This window comes from Oryza sativa, chromosome 6 (genome assembly GCF_034140825.1).
Source record: "Oryza sativa Japonica Group chromosome 6, ASM3414082v1".
Taxonomy (NCBI): Eukaryota; Viridiplantae; Streptophyta; class Magnoliopsida; order Poales; family Poaceae; genus Oryza; species Oryza sativa.
The window spans coordinates 27,369,730-27,391,314 of NC_089040.1; the positions used below are offsets into that span (position 1 = coordinate 27,369,730).

Here is a 21,585-nt window from a genome sequence, read left to right on the forward strand (position 1 = left end):
AGATATATTCAGAAAACGGGTATAAATACTTGTATTTTTTAACGTAGAGGATGAACGTAAAGAAAATATCATTAAAAAACACCTAAACTAATTTGAAGTTAAGTTATTGTCTTAAATGAATTATATGACCAACTCTTACATAAGTATGTTTTCTCAAAATAAGTCTTCTACTGTATTACTCCCTCCGTCTCATAATATAAGAGATTTTGAGTTTTTGCTTACAACGTTTGACATCTCGTCTTATTCAAAAAATTTTAAAATTATTAATTATTTTATTTGTAACTTACTTTATTATCCACAATATTTTAAGCATAACTTTCTATTTTTTATATTTGCAAAAAAAATTGAATAAGACGAGTGACAAACGTTGCAAGTAAAAACTCAAAATCCTTTATATTGTGGGACGGAGGGAGTACTTAGGTTGTGTCCTTAGGTGAGGGTTGGGAACCCTCGCCTCCGATACGGAAAACGGAGCAATGGATTAGTGTATGATTAATTAATTATTAGCTTAAAAAAACTTCAAAAATGAATTAATGTGAATTTTTAAAGCAGCTTTTCTATAGAAAATAACCACGCATCGTTTAGCAGATAGGGAAGCGTGCACGACTGCACGTGGTAAGCGGGAGAGCGAGGTTGGGAAATTGAAATGAAGAACGCAGCCTTGGACCACTTAATTGATGTTCTATTTGTCAACTTTATTCCAAATTTATCTATAAATATATAATTAAATACATATATAATCCATTCAACAACATAAATCAAACGAGACCGACGTGGACGAACATTCACAATTCACAAGGTCACTCTAGAATTATCTGGACACTGCCCCGATGGCCCCAAATAAAATTAAGTAGCAGTCAATATGGGCTTGTTCACTTTATTGTTATTTTCAACCTTACCCTAAAATTTGGCATAGTTTTGATAGGATTTCTTATATAGTTATCAAAATTTAGCAGCAAACTAAATATAGCCACTTTTTTAATAACTTTACTAATATTTTGTAAGGTTGAAAATGACATTAAAATAAACTGTCCTACGTACATGCATGCTAGCTTGGCTAGCTGTAGTCACTGCGCAGTATTCTTTCTTCAGAAGAACAAACCTAACAAAATTCTGTCAAGTTTTGGCAGCTAATAACTGAAGATCAAGCGCAGAAGCTAAGCTAGCAGAGTGTGGAAATTCAACAGCACTACCCGACTGTCTACATGCATGTATGCGAGAATATTCTCAGACCAAAATTAGGAGTAAACAACCGTCGCTTCAGTCATCCCATTTCCATGCCCTCTGGATTGGGTAACCTTAATTTAACTCTCGTTTTCCTTATCTGCTTTCACGCATGCTTTAAATATTGCCCTGTTGGTCAATGGTCACCGAGAAAAAATTCAGAGAAATTTGGCGAGTAAGCAATACACTGAAAGTACTAGCTACTCCGAGCACTTCAGTGCCAAAGCTCTACAATTAACTAAGGTTAATTGCAGTTTTTGCAGGTGTGTTACTAACCACTGCAAACTGTTTATTTACAGCTGTATGCGTGTGTGCCCTTGACTTAAGCTGCGTGTCCAAAACGAACTCGTATACTACATACTTTCAAAGTTTTAGTGTTACCAAAGTTAAGTAGGTAATTATACTAGTCCTAGTAAGGTAGCCATATGAGATTAAAGGAAATAGGCTATATCGCACATGCATTATTTCACTCCGTTTGATTCGTTAGATAGCTAGATCTGGTCGTTTCTCTGACTGATGCTAATTTACCAAGCTGATGCAATGATACTACTAGTAGAAGATCGACGAGGAGGAAAGCTGGTAAATTCCCAATAATCTGCATGGATGTATCAGTCAGATTATTATTCCAGGCTCGTCACTGTCACACACACGAACCTTCAGACTTGTTGGATTAATTGATCGATCTTGGCGTCCAGCTTGGTGACTGCGAGTAGTAGTAGCTAATTAATCCGTGGACGACTGGATGCAATCGTTCGATGTGACGTTCACGGCCATCTTGGTCAAGCTGGATATCTGGATTCAGGAGTAGTGGGGAGAAGAACTGAAAGTTACAGACGAAACTACGGAAGTGTATGTGTGTTTGAGTGTTTCAGACATTCAGTCCACCACACAGAGATCACAGATGCATGCATGGATGGATCTCCCGCGGATTGCGACGAGCTCACTGCGACGACGACTGAATCGGAGAAGAAGCTTCTCATCACTGCGTTGGTTTCCACTGGCTGGTTGCGTGCAGCTACTAGCTACTTCCTCCGTTTCACAATGTAAGTTATTATAGCATATTTTATATTTATATTGATGTTAATGAATATAGACATATATATCTATTTAGATTCATTAACATTAATATTAATGTAAGAAATGTTATAATAACTTATATTGTGAAACGGAGGGAGCAGTAGTAAAAAGTAGCAAGGAGAAGACCAACTCGTGACAGCGAGGAAGAGGGCCTGCAGCTAGCTAGGTTGGCCTGCAGATTTATTTCTGTCTGGATTAATTAGGCTCCTTCTTCTTGGCTTAATTTTTGTCTTGTTTCCTATCTTTCCACTATTTTTGTTAGCAGAAATTAAATCTCCGGTCGGACTTTCGGCTAGCTCCACAAGGTGGTGGGCCAAACGATTCGGATTCAAACCCTCATCCCTTCTAATTATATGATATTAGGTCATTTCATAATATTCATGTTTTTTTAATCTCCGGTCTGAAATTTCTGATAAAAATTCAAGTCCCACTTAACATATAGCGCCATATTTCATATCCACGATGGATCTAAAGTTTGAACAGTGATCTAAAATTTTATATTTTCTTTAAAATGGTTTTAGAAATATAGTCATCTTTGAAGATTCCATGTATTTCTGAAGTTAACAATACCTACATTTTTTTTCTAAAAAATGGTGTGCAAAATAAAACCTTATTGGAAAACTTTTTATGTAGTTTAAACCGAATCCGAACGTTAGCAGGATAGCAAGGAGATCTAGGGGCTGTTTAGATGCTATACTAAGTTTGCCACCATTCACCATACTTTTTGTGCTATACTTGTCTAAGTTGTGGCTTACAAAAAGTGAGCCACACCTTAGCTAGCAAAATTGGATTGTGCCACACTTTGTTGAGTTGATGACATGTGGGGTCCAAATAGATGAGAAGGAATCGTGCCACAAGTATGGCTATGAACCAAACAATATGCTAACTTAGTCAAACTTGCCTAACATGATGTGTGGTAACCTTTGGCAAACTTTGGGAGCAAAACAAACAACCCCGTAAGCTCCCTAAAAAAAAAAAGAAAGAAAATCGAAGCTGCATGGATGGAAGTACAGGAGCAGCCAGCGTGGACGAGTTGACGGTTGACCGGACCGCCGCCCGCACGTGTTTGACTAATAAACGCCGGGACTAGGCTCTCTCCCTCGCCGCCTCAACCAGACGTGGGGCCCACTCCTCCTGCCATGTCAGCACGTAAATTAGTCTGTACGAGCAAGTAATTAATTACTGTAGCTAGTTTTTGTAGTCGTGTGATCCGTCTTTTGGTCTTCGTCTCGTCGTCGACTAGTCCACCGTGCACGTAAACGGCCACCGCATCGTACCTATCCTAATCCCACCCATGTAGCCGGAGAGTTATGCTTGATAATTTCATGCATGCATCCAACATTTCACTTGGGAATTTACTGGAATTTGAAGGCTAATTATTAATCACAGGCTGATTATTTTCATATTTTTTTTAAATGCATCAAAATGGCCGGAAGCTAATTAATTGATAGACTAAGGCCCTCTTTATTTAGGCTTAGGTTTATTGGCCTAGACTTTTAAGTCAACTTATTGGCTTATATGATTTATAAGCCAGTGGATTTAATGTCCTAAGTTTAGTGGTGGAGTCATACATCTATCTCATATAAGCCAAAAAAGATTATCCAACCTAGTTTTTGGCTTAATAGTGTTAGAGTGGCTTATGGCTTCAAAAAAGCCAAATAAAAAAGCTGCTTGTTTGTTTTGGCTTAGACTTTTCGACTTATAAGTTGGCTTATAAGCCTAAACAAAGAAGGCCTAAGCCTAAATTTAAAACATTATTGAACACTATATCCTGATTCAGTTTGGTTTCACTTACATAATTATTCCGGCAAATGTTGATTACATTTCGTCCTCATTCATATCTAGAGTCTCCTCTTCCAATTTAAGTATTTGCATGTGCTAGCTTCTTAATTTTTCGTTCAATCGCAACAACATGCGATAACATCAATGCTACTATCTCTCTCTCTATATATATATCTGGGAGACTCTGAATAGATCTCCATGAATACACTAATCTTCTAGCTGAATTACAAATTGCAACGAATTATCGTACGTTTTGCTTAAACTGCCACCTTGGCACGTGTAGAGCGAGCTAATTAAAATCAATCACTAAATATACACAGTTAATCCTCTCTCTCTCTAGCCTAACTCCGATCAAAGCCATGCAAATCGATCAACTCTAAAATTTTACCGTGTAAATTGATCGATCGATCTCAGCTAAATCGAGCAAAGTTCATCGGCGTTCTAACGATGGATCAGTTCTTGGTCGGCGAGAGCTCGAGGATCCGGCCGGAGAGCGCCGTGACGAGCGCCGCCTTGAACCCGGGGTCCCTCGTCAGCGTCGCCGCCATCTGCTCGGCCAGGTTCTTCCTCGCCGCCACCTCCGTCGACGGCCCGGCCGCCGCCGCCTGCTCTTGCTGCTGCCGGACGACGGCGGCGGCGGCGCTCGGTGGCGGCTGGTGCTGTGAGTGCTTGGCGGCGGCGGCGGTCTTGCTGCCGGCGTCGTGGTGCGGCGGCTGGGCGTGGTTGTGCTCGCCCTCGTACGTGGCGACGAGGACGGTGTTGTCGTCGGCGCTGCGCTGCACCTTCTTCTTCACCGGGCACGCCGGCGCGAACGAGCACCTGAAGTAGGCTCGCGGGCACGGGTTGTCCTTCGTCACCTTCTGCCCGTACTTCCGCCATTGATACCCATCCTTCACCACCTGAAGGTTTTACAAAACCAATTGTTGGTTAATTACGAGGAGACCTCATCAATGGATTAATCTAATTGTTTCGTTGCTTACGAGGCTGAGGTCGGAGGGGTCGGCGTGGACGAAGCGCTTGGAGACCTTGGGCTTGCAGTCCTCGCGGACGACGCGCTTCGCGGCGGCGGCGGCGGCCGCCGACGTGCACTCCATCTGGTCGGGGGAGGCGTAGGCCGCGGCTGCGGCGGCGGCGACGAACGGAGGGGATGGCTTGCGGTGGTGGGCGGCGTCGTCGAGGCTGTCGACGCTACGGATCCGCTTCCTCGATGGCGACACCGAGCCGCCCTCCGACGTCGACGACTGGTGGTTCCCGGCGTTGACCGCCGCCGCCGCCGCCGCCGACATCATGTCGTTGACCTGTCCCTGCAGCTCGGTGTACTTGGCCACCACCGCCCGAAGCATCTCGGTCAGCTTCTTGTTCTCCTCGCTCGCTCGCCGGAGCTCCGCCTCCAGCGCCTCAACCTGGATCGATGGACACAAGATCGAACAACTAATTAATCAAACTTTTTTTCAATATTCCCAATCAAATTCTCATCGATGTCGTCGCAGCTGTCAATCTCTCCACGCACCTCGTGATCCTTCTTGAAGGACAAGAAGTTCTCCTCCACGAGAACCTTAATCGGCGCCGCCGGAGCCGATGATCTCCTCGCCGTCGACGGCAGGCCGACGTTGAGGTCCAAGCTCAGGGAAGTCTGCTCAATCCACGAATCCATGAATTGAATATACTGAAAATCAAGAACAGGAGGAGGAGGAGAAGAAGGCGAAGAAGGCGAGAGCCGAAATGCGCATGAGCTAGTGAAGGTGCCATGGCGACGACGAGGAGGAATATATAGCCAAGAAGGTGGGCGAGAGGGGACTGACTGGCTCGGAGGAGGAAGCATCTTAGCCATTGTCGCCGTCTTGGTCTTGACAGTAGAATACTACTACTAGTAGTACTACTACCATTTCTGCTCCGGAAAAGGCATCAATTGTTTATTTTTTTAATGTCAGTGTGGTTTTCATTTCAGCATGTGGAGGATAATTAGGGTCTAAAGACTAAAGGTAGCATCAATCATGTCATTTGTGATGATAATTAGTAGTAGTACTACTATTTTCATTTTAGAAAATAAGGAGGATTAAACTGTGTTTTTTATTAGATCTGGGATTATTCTGTCAAATTAAGAGGATAGAAGAGTCTTCTGGCTGGCTGGTTGCATCTGCAAGCAGGGTCAAGGAAAAACACCACATGCCAACAACCAGGAGGGTTACAATTTGGCCCTCCTTGAAAGAATTTAGGCTAGCTAATTTGGATTCATTTGTTGACTCCTTCACTACTACCTTTTGGGATGAACCAGCTGGTAATTATTACTCCGGCCCTATTATTTTACTTTCACTCTGCTCTCGATCCTTAGCTTAAAAAAAGATACTCTCCCGTTCTATATTACAAGTCATTTATTTGCCATTATTTTTAAGATTTAATTAAGTTTACAGAGAAAATTAGCAACATCTACAAAATAAAATTAGTTTCATTAAATATTAAATATATTTTGATAGCATATTTGTTTTATATTGAAAACATTGCTATATTTTTCTTCAAAATTCATCAAACTTAAAAAAGTTTAATTAGAAAAAACTAAAACGACTTAAAATATGAAAAAAATGAAGTATGTCTTCAGGAACAGAGAGAATAGTTAATTGTGGTAATATGTGTTTTTCTCTTTTTAGTTGTGTTTTCTCTTTTTCCCATGTAACTTTTTTTTGTCTTATTGATGCTGTCTCTGAGAAAAAGTTCTTCTCTTTTTTTTTATAGAAATGTTAGTACAGTGTAATAAGTTTTTATATTAAGAAAACACTGTATTCTAGGACCAGTTTAGCACTAATGAACAGAACTTACATGTTCAAAATCATTTTGAGCAAACTTTCAAACTGTGTCAAGAATATCTGGGCTGCATGCGATTCGCAAATCCGATTACAGATTTCCCACGGAAGGAAAGAATCGGTTAGAACCTCGCATTTGGATTTTGCCTAGCCCCAATTTCTCCAAATGTTCATTGGATCTGGACCCAGCACGCACCGAGACTTTCAATTGACAACAAGAACAGCAAAAGAAAGAAAGACTTGGACCTCTTGTGCAGGCTGCCGGTTGCCAAGAACAAATTTGGCTTGATCTCTTCTCGATCGCATGTTCGATGGAAGCTAGGCAACTTGGCAGCGATGGTGAGTATAGAGAAATCACGGAGACCAGGTCAGTTTTGTTGATCTTTTCTTAAAATTTTTGCTCATTTCTTTGTGGAAAGATGGGTGCAAATGCGTATGTTTGTGCGTTTGTACTACTACTAGTCAATGGCTGCCATGGACTTTATCCGTAAACCATTTTTAAACTGTTTTAGTTACTTGTTTGGTATGGCTGTAGGTTGAAAGTTTGTTGAAACTACTAAAATAAAAAAGGTAAGGTATGGATCAGGAGCAGAGGAGGAAACTGGTACTAGGATTGTTTCAACAGGTTTCTTCTCTTGAATTCGACTGGACGAAACCAAAAGTGGCAAAATTGGTCTGCACTACTACTTCAGAATTCTGAATCTAGAAGAAAGTCGTAGATTTTAAATTCAAGGCTCATTTGCGCATTAAATCTCCCCGGGGAAGATGCATTGTACTACTAACTCTGTAACTCCTCTTGTCTTGACCAAATACTGATTGCAATTTGTAAAAAACCATTAATTAGTCAACACAGGACCCTAATTAGGGATGGAAGATGCTGTCCAGATTTGCATTGTGAGCCACATTTTTCGTCACATGTGAACTGGCCTCGCCGAAACTGTGTGCTGGCCAGCGACGGCCGCCATGCATACAGATTCTGGTGGTGTCCTTGTTGCGAGGGAACCTTTTTGGTTAGTAGTAGTAGCAAGCAAGATGCCAGTAGTCCTAGTAGTTAGTGTGTGATCCATGGATGAGATGCATGGTCGAATTAATCTATCAACAGCATTATCTTCACATTTCTCACGTTTAGCATATGCAGTTAGTTGGAGGAATCCATGCAAATGGACTGGTAAAGTACTACAGTAGGACTATGTTGGTGGCACTGGGGTGATAAGCTTACGGAAATTCCTAATCATCGGACGCTCGTTTTTCATTTTTACCGGCCGAGAATAGTTACCGATGAAAACCAAAATAAAAATGGTAAAACATATGAACATGGAAACGGAAATGTTTTTTTTATACCGAACATCTTCGAATTTTACCATATTCTTACTGTAATTACCTTTTTCTAAAGCTGAACGAAAGAGCAGAAGTTTTCATCAGCTTTCAGTAATTCGAAGGAATAAAATGATTTTTTTTTACAGAATGAAGGGCTATCAATGAAAACCAAACGGCGATGATATTTCTAGAAAAAAAGACACTTATTCGATGATATTTTTAGGAAGATAGAGCATCCCATCCTACTCTCCAACCAAAATAATAATTATTATAGACAAAAAAAATCCTCCAAAGGCCTTTCCATCCCACTCTTTATCTAAACTCCTTCCCTCACTTGTCAAACTTGGTTAGCCTACTTCACTTGCCATGCAGATCCCATTGCCTTCTTCTCTTTCTTCCCACTAGTGATGCACAGCGAGCGGAACTCCGCCGTTGCGTGGCCTCCTGCTCGCCTCGTCATTATCGTATTCCGCTGCTGCCGTCGTCGTCTAACACCGCCTCCGTGCGCCTCCTGCTCTGCTCCGTTGTCGCCGCCTCCAGCCCCGCAAGCTCGAGTGTCGCCGCTATCATAAACTCAAAGTATATAAGGTAGATGGGGAGACCATTGAAATGAACAATGAATTTGGTTTGCCAAATTAATTGAAGACTACTTTATCCATGAAAAAGTATCAACCTAGGATCGAATGTAGATATATCATAATATATACCATAAATCCCCATAACTATAGTATTAAAATATATCAATATCAGATATAAGGTTGTTTTTTTTATAGAACGAAGAAAATATATATAACTATATGAGAGTATTGGAGATACTCTTATGGATTGCGTAATTTGGAGTTTCCTGAATGAGCACCCAGCCCACAAAAGCAGAGCAGGTAGCGGTTGGCTCGTGGAACACGTGCGCGCTCCACGTGGCAGGAGGAGGGGAAGAGTCGAAGAGAGAGCTACCAGGACGAAGGACGGACGCAGTCGCCGCGAGACCGGATCGAAAGGTGGGTGGTGGGGCCCTGCTCGCAGCGTCAGCGGCTGGGGGCGCGCGGTCACGTCGCAGCGGAAAAAAAAAAAAGGCGATGCCGATTGCCGCCAGCCGCGACGCGAGTCGGGGGACTTGGGCCGTTGGTTTCCCGGAATGGCCGGCCACCACACCACCGAGGCGAGGCGACTACTACTACTTGTCGGTCCTGGACCTTGACTCGCTCTCTCCTCTCGCCGTCTCGCGGCGGCGGCGGCTGCTGTCCGAGTGGCCGTGCGTCGCGTGGTGGGTGGGTGGGTGCCTTTTTTTTTTTTGGTCGTCCGGTTCGTCAAATCGAACTAGTCCTGCTGTTGCTGCTGCTGGTGCGGTCCCGGCGTCCGTCCGGCCGGCCCGCCATCCGTCACGTGCGCCAGAGCTTTGAAAAAAAAAAAGCTCTCCAACGAGAAGGTACGAGTGGTACACCTGTCGCGTGACGTGAGTCGTGAGGCTTGGAATCATTATTATTATTTTGTTCCATAAAGGAGACTCAATGGGGGTTGGGGGCCGTCATTCTCCTCCTCTATGGAATTCTCGTGCCGTACACGGGTAAATTTAGATTTACCCCCAACCCTCTATGACAGGTAAAAATACTACTACCTCCATCTCAAAACAAGTACAGCCGTGGATATCCGTACCCAACGTTTGACCATTCGTCTTATTTAAAAAATTTATGAAAAATTTAAAAATATTTAGTCACATATAAAGTATTATTCATGTTTTATCATCTAATAACAATAAAAATACTAATCATAAAAAAATTTCAAATAAAACGAACGGTCAAACGTTAAACATAAATAGTGCAAAACTGCACTTATTTTGAGACGGAGGGAGTAGTACTTAAAGCATCTCCAACAATCTCTCCAAATTAGATTCTCCAAACACCCATATAGCCAGTCAAAACTCGTTACCCACTTCAACCGCCTCTCCATCTACGCTATCCATTTTAAGTGTATGACAGTAGGTCCCATGTGTCAGCCTCCCTACTATTCTTATTCACCCCTCCTCTCTAATTTTTCTTTTCTCCTCCCCCCTCTTTCTCTCTCTCTCTCCACCCACTCCACACCACCAGAGACAACGTGGAGGCAACGACGGGCGCCGTGGATTCGAGGAGACGGCGTAGACGATGGCGGTGGCGGCGGCTCGCGACGACGACCTCGGCAACGGGGACCTCGACGACGACCCGGGGTGCGGAGGCCGTGCGGCCCCGAATCCACGCCGCCGGCCAAATCCGTGCGGGGCGGAGTCGCACAGCGGGGCGGAATCCAGCAGGCACAGCGATGAGGCGAGGTCGGGTGGTGGACGGAGTGGCTGCACTCGGCGAGGAGTGCACCAGCCGCCACGCCCACCAAGTAGTCCAGTGCAGAAAACTGGGCACAAACTAACTGCATATATCAAAATCAAATCAGAAAGCTGTGAGCGAACGCGGCGACTGCACGTACGGCACCACTTGCTTGTTTGTTCCCCAAGAGGTCACTGGCGGAAGCCCGCAAAGTATTAGCCGGATTCGGGTGGCGGCGCGGATTCAGGCAGATGGCGGCGTGGGCCCTCTTGCTCGCGTCGGCAAGGGCGACGGCGACGCTGGACCGACGGACAATGGCGGTGGTCCTGCATGCTTCTCCGGCTTGCACTACAAGGCGCCACTGCCTCGACCATCGGCGGGAGGCCACCGATGCGGCGCCGTTGCCACGCCCTCGGTCACCGATGAGGTTGCACCATCGGCTCTCCTTCTTGGCCACATTGCTCCCCAACAGAGGAAAAGGGTATGGAAGGTGGTGGGACCCACAGATGGCAAGTGGAGTAGGCTGGCTAAGTTTGGCTAGTGAGGAAAGTAATTTGGCCATCCGGATAGTTGGAGAGTGGGATGGAGAGACTGTTGGAGTGCGATTTTCGTTCAAAATGCCTAAATTTTGGTTTAGAGAATGGGATGTAAAAGTTGTTGGAGATGCTCTTACCTACCTGCTCTACTTTTCTTTCGTGGTAATTTCGCTTGAATCGCCAGAATAACTCACCTCCGGAAAAGTAGACTTTGCACTATACCCTCTCTTCGGTCTCAGTAGTTCTAGAGTGTATCCTCTCCGAGGACTATATTTGGTCGTTAGCTGGCGTTGCTACTTTTGAAGTTTTCTTGGGAGGGTAGTGTGGCTCTACCCCCTTCTTACTATTTAGAGTCGCGTTTAGTCACCGTAGTAGTCTCTTCCTTTTCCTTGGTTTTTGTTCTTGTTCTGTCTTTCTTTTCTTGGCATAAGTCGGTCTGACTGATTGCGGTGTGTATCAAACACTCATTTCTTCTAATATATTGACGTGCAATCCTTTTGCGACCGCCGCTGACATATCATCGATCACCAGTTATTCCAATCACTTTTCCGATGCAAACTTACAATTTACGAACCACCATTCTACCACTAAAATAATAATGGACTACTTACTTTCGATGTATATAACTTTGAATCTTACAGAATTTTCAACCAATAGATATAACATGTTTAAAATAAATAAATTATCATAAATCATAAATCTAGAGGAAAAAACTATCGGTTTTGCTAGCTAGCTGTTGACAGTTTTTGAGGCTGAAAACTTTCGATTTTTCGACCGTGCGATCCGCGTCGTGATTCGTGTTTTTGATTTTTTGACCGTGCGATCTGCGCCGTGATTCGTGTGAGATTTGGAAAAAAAAATCGGCGCGTGTGCGCTTGCAGGGGCTCGAAACCAGGACCTCCATCCTGGAAGGCGTGCATGCTTGCTACTTGATGTGTTGCATGGATTTTAGAAGTTAGATGAGTTATATTTTAGTTATACTCCAGTTACACTCTAGTTACAATATAATTGTAATGTAACTACAGTGTAACTACATTGTAACTATTATGTAACTGAACTGTAACTACATTATCATCTCTATATAATTTAGATATAGTGTTACATATATTATGTTAATATTTATATACGAGTTACATTATACTTATATACGAAATTATATTGTAATTATACTATAGTTAGATTTAAAAGTTCGACAGTTCTCTAGATAGTCCCAAAAACTATTGTAGAATCTAATTTTGATAAGCTGTAACTGAGTGTAACTGAGTGTAAGTGATATGTAATAGAGTGTAAGTGCACTGTAACAGTGTAACTGCAAGTTGGATATATTACATAAACATGAATTTTGATGCAAGATATTGTGAAAGAAAAATTGAAAGGTAGTAGTTCAAAAATTATCACATGTAAAATAACAAATCAATTAGTCATAAATATGAACAACTGTGCTAAATATCAGACTTGAACATAGCTACATACGCTCACTTTCGTAACAACTACGATATTCTACCTGTTACATATACACTGTCTAGCAGTTTACTCATACTAATATAGGGTGTGTTCAGTTTTATATGTGTAAAGTTTTTAAAGTATATAGACACACATTTGAAATATTAGACGTAAACTAATAACAAAATAAATTATAGATTTCGTCTGTAAAATACGAGACGAAAAAAAAAGTTGACTAGTTACACTATCAGTTTTTACTAGACTCTCGCCGAAGGTTTTATCCCAGTTCCTTCGGCCCATGGTTTCACCCGGCAATTTCAACACCGGTGACATTCTTGTCTACGATCTGCCTGCCACTAACCACTCATACTTGACAATATAATCGAGTAATTAGGCACGTGCGGGTCTGAGTAAAACTGTAAAACGAGTATATTCCTGCATCTGTACGTTTAGCTAGGTGCAATACTACCTGTTTTTCTTGGGTAGTAACTCATGTACTCAACGGTACTTTTTCTGATAGTGCTCCGTAAGACCGGACCATTAATTTGACAATGCGACAAGGTCAGAGAAAACGATAATAATGCGTACTTCCTCCGGTAAAAAAAAAAACTCAATTCCTGGGTTTCTGTATCTAACGTTTAACCGTCTATCTTATTTAAAATATTTTTTTTAAAAAAATAAAAGATAAGTCATGCATAAAGTATTATTCATGTTTTATCATCTAACAATAATAAAAATAGTAATTAAAAAAATTTATATAAGATGAACGGTTAAATGTTGGACACGAAAACTTAAAAATTGAGTCTTTTGGGGATAGAGGGAGTATATATATTGCAGTATCACTGGTCAATTGATCAAGTTACTGGTTTCTAGAGGATGTAAGTTCTAGATAGAACAATCGCCTAAAATGTAATGAATTCCTAGTCACTTCGTCAATTAAGTCTGTTTCCCCCCCCCCCCTAAAAAAAATTAAGTCGGTTTCTATTTACTTTATTTATCGAATTATTGAAACGGGTTATTTGTTCCGTGCTTTAAAAATTATGTTTTCCCCCAAAAATCTTCTATTATATTGTGTTGTTTAGATAATTTGTTTTAAGCTATTTGTTTCCTTATTAAGAATATTTAATTTTTGATATACTCAGATCAATAATCCACAGCCATAATCCAACAAATAGTCCCAATTAAATATAGCCTTAAGCCTACTTATTTTGATGCACAAAAAGTTCTAGAAGACGTGTAGCTCTCCCGAGTCAAGTGCAGCACGATTATACTGGAGTAAATTAGCTTGTTTAGGACCATCACCACCGATGAAACCAAAGGTCAGCCAAAGAAGGTGCCGTGGAAATTAAGGAGAAATGGAAAAGGACGGAGAGAAAGAAGAAACAAGAAACACTCCAATGCCTTGACCTGACCATGGCGGCTAGCTCAGCTCTTTGGTAATTAATCGAAAGTTGCTCGCGTTGGACTATCGTTTTCAGCGTGGAAATTAATCCCCGTGGGCGTACATGTGTATCACCCGGACTATCAAGATCACGAAATCCAGCTAGGATGACTCGATCAATTAATCAACGCAAAGATATATTCCTGATCCGGTCCTGCATGCCACCCAGATTTGTAGTAGCTATTTCACCAACTTACTCCATGATCAGCAGAAAAATCTAAGCGGCAGATCTTCTAAAAGCCAAGTTTTTTCATAGCCTTGCTTAAAATTTGAAAGGCAATATTTTTTTGTTATTTTTGTTTTAGCATCGGAATTGAAATAAGTTAATCTTTCTATCACGTCTTCATTATATATACACATTATTTTGAAATACATATATATCCCCTTTTCTCTTAGTGGTGCATTCCATTTTCTCTATTTTTTTCATTTTCGTCGGAACTATTCTCGATGGTCCACATTCGCTCTCTCCTCTAGAACATGCGTAGAGTTGTCTGTTAGGAGTACGTATGAGTAGTCCACGGTACGGTACGAGGTAAATCTACCGAGTCTCCATGCTCCACGGCTTCAGTGGTGGCATTGCCACCAACTGTCATTGTTCTCGACTTCGTTGGTAAGCTCGATGAAATTGTCCTCATCCTTGCTCATTTATGAGAAACGCCCGGGGGTCTTCCGACTAACTCTACAAGGTGGTGGGCTAGACGATCTGGGTTTGAAGTCTCATCTCTTCTAATTATTTGATATTAGGTCATTCCCTAATATTCGTGGTTATTTTTCCTCGTTTATAATGAACATGTTTCTCAAATTGCTAAACAATATGAATTTATGAAAAAAAATTATCCAAAAGTTTCTTTGAAAAAAAATCAAAAGAATCCATTTCCAAGATTATAATAATTGATCGTAACCTACTCACTCACCTTATTTTAGGCGCGGTTGATAGGCTCAGCCAAACATCCAAATACTAGAACAGTCTTTGTTGAACTTAGAAAAGGAAGCCACGAGGCATAAAATCATCGACCACGAATTTTCAAGATCATTGATTTATAATTTTTATCTGACTTTTGTCTCGAATGTTATTAGCAAATCTGTTTATTTTAGCTTGTACTCCCTCTATATTCGTAAAGTAAGTCATTTAGGATAATGTTTAAGTCAAAACCTTGAGAATATAAATCATGAATAACTCTCAAGTTGTTGAGTTTGAAAATATAAAAATTATATGAATAGATTTGTCTTGAAAAATACTTTCATAAAAGTATACATATATCACTTTTCAATAAATATTTTTATAGAAACAAGAAGTTAAAGTTGTGTTTTGTGGACCATGTCGCTGTCCAAAATAACTTTCTTTACGAGTAGAGAGGGAGTATAAAAGTATGACATAACCGATCTTCAAAGCCAATCACTAGCTACCACACACAACTTCAGATCGAGCCACTGGTGACCATCATGGTCATGTGCCCCTAGCCAAGTGACTATAATGAATTATTGCTTAGCATTTTCTCCGTCCAGTGAGAAAAAATGGCCGCGACCGTGCCTGCCTGGCTAGGCACGCGTTCACACGACCGGTGAGAACCTCCATCGTTGTCCCCCGTCCTTTTCCGAAGCGAATTCATGACTTGCCCACCTCATCTCCCTTCGTAAAAGACCAGCTTCTTACTACACTTGTTCGATCAAATTCGTAATTAGAAGTTAATTTTTTTTATAGTACGGAGGAGAGGAGGAGAGAAAGTAGTTAGTACCCTCAAATCCGTCCAAAACTACTACTTACTAAGGTCACGTAAAACAAAAAAAAATATTAGCACAATAGCAGCTTTGATTACTTAAAACTTAAAAATATATTTATTTGATATTTTAAAATAACGTTTATATCAATAATTTTTTATAAGATAATATTACCGTTTAGCAGTTTAAAAAATATGCTAACGAAAAAACCGAGTTTTTGAAAACGGTATCTGATTCAGGTTGGGCCTTATTTTTCCTAAGCAGCAGTAGCGGCCGGACGCCGTCGTCGTCGTCGTCGTCGTCGTCTCCGGCGGTCGTTAATCCGTCGCCGTCGTGGGCTTCGATCTTCTTATTCCTCCTGTGCGCTCGTGTGCATGCGTGCTTCATCTGTTAGTAGCTCGCGCGAGCGTTGAGTTGACATGTCATTTTTTTTAGTGAATTAACTAATCAAAGTCGACGGCGACGACGACCAATCGATCGGTCTGATCGGACTTGCTGTACGTACGTGAAATGCAAGCTCGATCAAGGTGTACGTATCACTCGAGGTATTTCTGTTTATACGGACGTAGACAGATAAGAGAGAGAAAGTCATGGAACGTACTGGTAAATGTACGTGCACTTGTCGCTACAGAATTCATATAGCGTATGTACGTCGTCTGTGTGTGTTTTTTCCTTTGTGTTTTTGTTGTAGTTTGTTGGTGGACTTGTGACGACTTTGACCATCGATCGGTCGTATAGGTCAAACTGACGCCATATCATTTTTGATTCAGAGTAGCACTAATAATCAATTCGTTGGTAAAATTGTATAAACCATCCATGTCACCCATATTTCGAGATTTTACTCCATAACAACCTATATTTTTGTTGAAAAACGCACCCAATAAATACCATCTAAAAACAAGACCTCCTCCTTCATTGTCTAAAGGCATGTTTGGTACAGCTCCAACTTCTAAATATAACTCCAGGAGTTAAATCTGGAGTGGAGTTGTGGAGCTGCCTCCACAACTCTAGTACATTTTGTGAGAGAGCTCCACCTAACTCCACTCCTAGTTCTGGTGGAGGCTGGACTCCAGCTTCAGGAGGGAGTGGAGGCTGGACTCCAGCTTCAGGAGGGATGGAGCTGGAGCTGGAGCTGTGCCAAGCAGGCCCTAATTTTTGACTTGAATTAGCGGTGGCTCCTCCGGCATGGCTGTGTTGAGTCCGACTTATGGCTTGTTTGTGGGAGCTGCTAGTTGCAATAGCTTGTCCCAAAATCAAAAGCTCCCCAAACAGTACAGCTTTTGGTACAGATTCTGAGAAGCTGTAGTTGTAGAATCCAGGAAATGAATTGGAAGCCAGAAGCTGGTAAACCCATATTTTCCGGATTCTTAGAAGCTAACTACCAACCAGCTGCTTCTCGGAATTTTAAACTCTCCAAACAGGGCATTAATCTTGTTCTTAGCCGAAGAATTAGTTGTCTCTAGCTTACAACAAATAAACTCTTCACTCGACCTTAAATGGAGAAACAACTTAAAGGATGAGCCCGGCTTGGCAAATATGGACCGTTATAAACTCACAGACCCTACATTTAATTTTAGGAAGGGCTAAACAACCGAACAGTACGATGAATGGTGCTGAACTAGTACCATGGTAGTAGTACTACCAATCATATCAAATGACCAACATGTACCTGAAGGTTCTTGTCTAATCTCTCTGATCATGCGCGTGGAACCTGTGCTCCACATGCCAGCTGCTGCACGCGCCATACTACTTTACTGTAGTACTTTAATCTCGTGCCCGTTTATCACGTTTTCAGTTGAGCAGACAGGGAGAAATTTTAATAAAACACAACTGCCCCTGGTTTAGGTACGTGTGGATCATTAGAATTAAGATTCCTAGTTAAGCATAATTGTTTAATTGATTAGGATTCTACCACATGGAGTAGTACTTAATTTGCTCAAACCGAATGAGTACGTGTCAATTGGGTAATCCACCAGATTTTTTTTTAAAGAATCGACCGCAAAAATGAAAAAGATCCCTCATGTCTGCCCTACATTAATTAGGAGGAACAAATCTCAGTCAGATCAAGTTTAATAGTATAGCCCACTACTAACTCCAATTTATCTATAGTCAATCTAATAGTCAATTTATACAATAGTTGCTTACTATACTATTGATATATGGTCTCACCTGTTATACACACTACGTCTTGAAGTCCGTGCTGTAGCTGGTTACAGATCTATAGCCCGCTGCTCTTCTCTCTCATTTTTATCTCATTAAAGCGCTATAAACTCCAGCCTCTCGTCGTTGTTTTGACATGTGAGTCATATTGCCATATTACCGGCCGGCACTGTTCAACTCAAATATACTGGCTAATAAAAGCTGTAGTAGCTCGGTTCGTCTGTGACACGGTCAAAATTAGTCTCGGTAAATTGTAGAGTGAATCTACTGAAGACGAATAACTGATCGGCGAAATTAGTTAGGTCAAACCATGAGAAGCTTTCTCAAACCTGACTAATTTTGGCGCTCTGCACCGTACCCTACGTTTGCTGCCTGGACGGGGTTGACATGGATTTGATCAATTACCGCATTAAAGATGTATGGACTTTATTGTGCGGAGTTGCTAGAAATATGGCGCCATATGTGTGTGTTCATGTCAAACATTTCCATATATGCCTCGTACCTGCAGCATGTGTTGTGCAACTGGCATGGTGATGGATATGGACTTTTTATCTCATTTTGTATATTTCATGTAGAAAATCATCAAAATATTTTAATACTCTCTCCATCTCTAAATATAAGGGATTTTGGTGAGATGTGACACATCCTAGTACTGTCCAGATTTATAATACTAGGATGTGTCACATCCTATCAAATCAAAATACATTATATTATGGGACGGAGGGAGTATGTGATATGTTAACCTTCAAAATTCGACCTATAAAAAAGTAAATTTAACTTTAACCTAATTTATAGTCAAATCTATTTCTAATTTTATAAGTTAAACTTAAACTTACTTATATGTTTTGTTGAGTGAGTAACTAACTTCGTTTTTTTATAGATGATACCGTTAACTTTTAGACACACGATTAATCATTCATCTTATTAAAAATAATAATTATTACTTAATTTATTGTCAGTTATTTTATCAACTTTAAGCATATTTATATCTTACGTGTTAGGGTTGCGGGTTAGGTATACCCTTTACCCTTCGATATACGTCACATATCGGTATGGCATGCCCACGCGCATACGGATACTCTCTGCATACACTAAGGAAATCCTTCACGGAGTCTACGGACGAAAAGAGTCCTACTCAGACAAGACTGGGTCGTCAATGTATCGTGTAGGGTCTGATGTCTCCGAGTTCTACTTGGAAACCGCCTGACCTGCGATATAAAAGGGACCTCTTGAGGAGGACCTAGGGCATCAAATCTCAGAGCCAACACAACCCCCACAGCCTCCAAAGTCGGAGCCTGCAGGAGCCAAATCGCCGGGGATCTAGTCGAACCAGCTTGACTACGATCTCGCCGGATCCATCGAGTTCCATTGTTCCCTTTGTAACCTGTGTTTTCCATCATATAATCCCACATCAACTGGATTAGGGCTATTACCTATTAGGGGGCCTGAACCAGTATAATCTTCGTCTTTTGTTTGCTTGATGTCGTATTACGTGGACCCTTGTACCAATGTACCCCAATACCCTCTATATCCGGTCTACGGGAATCACCCGTCGACATTACGCATTTGCAAAAAAAAAAAGATTAAAACGATTTATCAAACGTGTGTCTAAAAGTTACCAGTGTCATCTATGAAAAAAAACAGAATGAGCATTAAGTGGGATATGCTTATCTTTCTTATTAAATATTTATAAACTTCAAAGAGTAGTTATTTTTTAGACGACACACGAAGACAAAGGGACGTCCTTTCGAGGGATAAATACACTTTCCCTCGCATTACTACTACTACTACAAAAGCCTTTCTTTCCATGAGCTGAATTAATTTCTTGCGGCCATGTCAACGTTTCCCATGTTGATGCACTATGTGTTCAAGTTTCAACGTTGGACCGGCCAGCCTATTATCAGTTTGGCACGGGTCAACGCTAGCTAGCCCACGTACGCATGTAACGCATGCATGGACGACATATCTGGAAGGAAAGAAGAACGAAAAAAAAATCCAGCCACATTTTGATCAGATGACTTTGCGAGTGGTCCACGGGCCATGGTCAACCGCGACGACCAAGCTGGCGCAAGTGACTTTTCGACGTCAAAGTCAAAACTCACGCCGCCCACGAGCACCGACAGATTGCAAACAAATGGCTTAGCTTTTTGCCCATTCAATTCCAGAGAGTTCTGGTTCGATCGATGTTAATTGACACATTCTCTTCTTCCATCCCAGATTCGTTTAATTAGGTTATTGGATAGATTGCTGTTTTGAACAAAATGAAAGAACATAATTAGATATATCGAACTTATATCTATTATCTTAAAAAAACTTGATGTTTTTCTGGTTCACACAGGTGAACACAACCACCTTCTTCCATCGCATTCGCTGTAATTAAATGGCAATGGAAGCTTAAGCCATACTCTAGCTTGGTCGATCGGTCAGCTGCAGCTGCTAGCTTTTGTCTTCCAAAGTAGTGGCTATTGTTTTCGAAATTACCAAATCAAATTGAAATCGGAACTTCGTGAGTTCTGGGGTTATATCACTTATCATCAGCGGAACTGACACATACTTTTATCTCACGCGAGTTCATGCGCGTCACGTCGAAAACGAGTGGCAAAACCACTAGCAGCAGTAGATCAGACCAGAATCAGATGGGATCCCATTACCGGCAATAAGCAGAACAGATCAGATGCTGCTGGTCATGGTCGAAGCAGCCGTCCGGTGCGGCGGCGGCGGCGGCGGCGGTGGCCGTCGTGGTCACCCGCGCATGGACGCACCGGGGGGGTTGCGGGTCAGACTCGGCGATCGGATCCAGCCGCGCGCGTGCAGGCGCGCACTGAAGCCGCCTCCCGGTAAATTCGGCGGCCGCCGGCACGCGCGCGTCGTGGAGCGGCGGCGGCGGCGACGGCGGCGGAGGGGGGCGGCTCGCCTGACGGCTACCGCTCGCTCGGCCTGTCAAGCACCATTTTTTCGCCGGCCCAAACATGAGGCCCATCAAACAAGTCAAAAGCACGTGAATTGTTGGGAGGCCGAACAACACGGAGGCCCATTAATTTCAACGGCCCAGTTCCTAAGGCCGTTCTGGACTTGAAAGGAATTCTTTTGAACGAAATAAAACGAAAATTTTTCGTCCGACTTCAAAGGAATAAGTTCACTTTGGGTCCCTCTATTTGTTGCTCAGTCCGATTTTCGTCCCTTGGTCGCAAAACCGGATACGAAGGGTCCCCCAAGTTACAAAACCGTGCAAAAAAAGGTCCCTCGGCAGTATTGCGCCCGGTTTTGGATGACGTGGCGTCTACGTGGCTCCCTTTGACTAGGTCCTCGTCCCACGTGGCATTGACGTGGCGCTTACCTGACAATTGGATCCTTGGAAAATAATAAAAAACCGTGGGACCCACCTGTCAGCTACACAAAATAATAAAAAAGGTGGGACCCATGTGGTCCCACATGTCAGCCTCCTTCTCTCTATCCTCCCTTTCTCCCTCTCCCGTACACAGCAAGAAGGGCAAGCGGCGGCGCAGAAGGGGTGGCGGGCGGAGTGACGGCGGGCGGCGGGCGGCGGGCGGCGGGCGGAGGGGCGGCGGGCGGTGGGCGGTGGGTGCAAGGGCAGCAGCGCAGAGGGGGTGGCGGGCGGCGGGCGGTGAGCGGCGGGGCGACGGGCGGAGGGCAGAGGGGCGGCGGGCGGTGGATGGAAGGGCGGCGGCGCAGAGGGGGTGGCGGGCGGAGGGCAGAGGGGTGGCGGGCGGTGGGCGAAAGGACGGCGGGCGGCGGGCGGAGCAGAGGGACCGCTAGTGGAAGTGGAGTGGTGG

The 21,585-nt window shown here is 42.7% G+C and overlaps 1 protein-coding gene across 1 annotated transcript; it reads right to left on the bottom strand.

The window, feature by feature from the left end:
* Window positions 1-4,219: 4,219 nt before the first annotated feature.
* Window positions 4,220-5,821, bottom strand: LOC4341678 (WRKY transcription factor WRKY28-like). The gene is made up of 3 exons (XM_015786092.3): window positions 5,594-5,821; window positions 5,064-5,486; window positions 4,220-4,982 (listed from the first exon to the last, which is right to left on the bottom strand). Exons 1-3 carry the CDS (start codon window positions 5,735-5,737, stop codon window positions 4,536-4,538), a joined length of 1,014 nt encoding a protein of 337 aa, XP_015641578.2. The 5' UTR covers window positions 5,738-5,821; the 3' UTR covers window positions 4,220-4,535.
* Window positions 5,822-21,585: the final 15,764 nt, after the last annotated feature.

Coding starts and splice junctions, on each gene's coding strand:
- LOC4341678 (XM_015786092.3), bottom strand. CDS start 5,737: ATGGATTCGTGGATTGAGCAGACTTCCCTGAGCTTGGACCTCAACGTC. Junction 5,487..5,593: donor CCTTCAAGAAGGATCACGAG/GTGCGTGGAGAG, acceptor CCATCGATCCAG/GTTGAGGCGCTGGAGGCGGA. Junction 4,983..5,063: donor ACCCCTCCGACCTCAGCCTC/GTAAGCAACGAA, acceptor TAAAACCTTCAG/GTGGTGAAGGATGGGTATCA.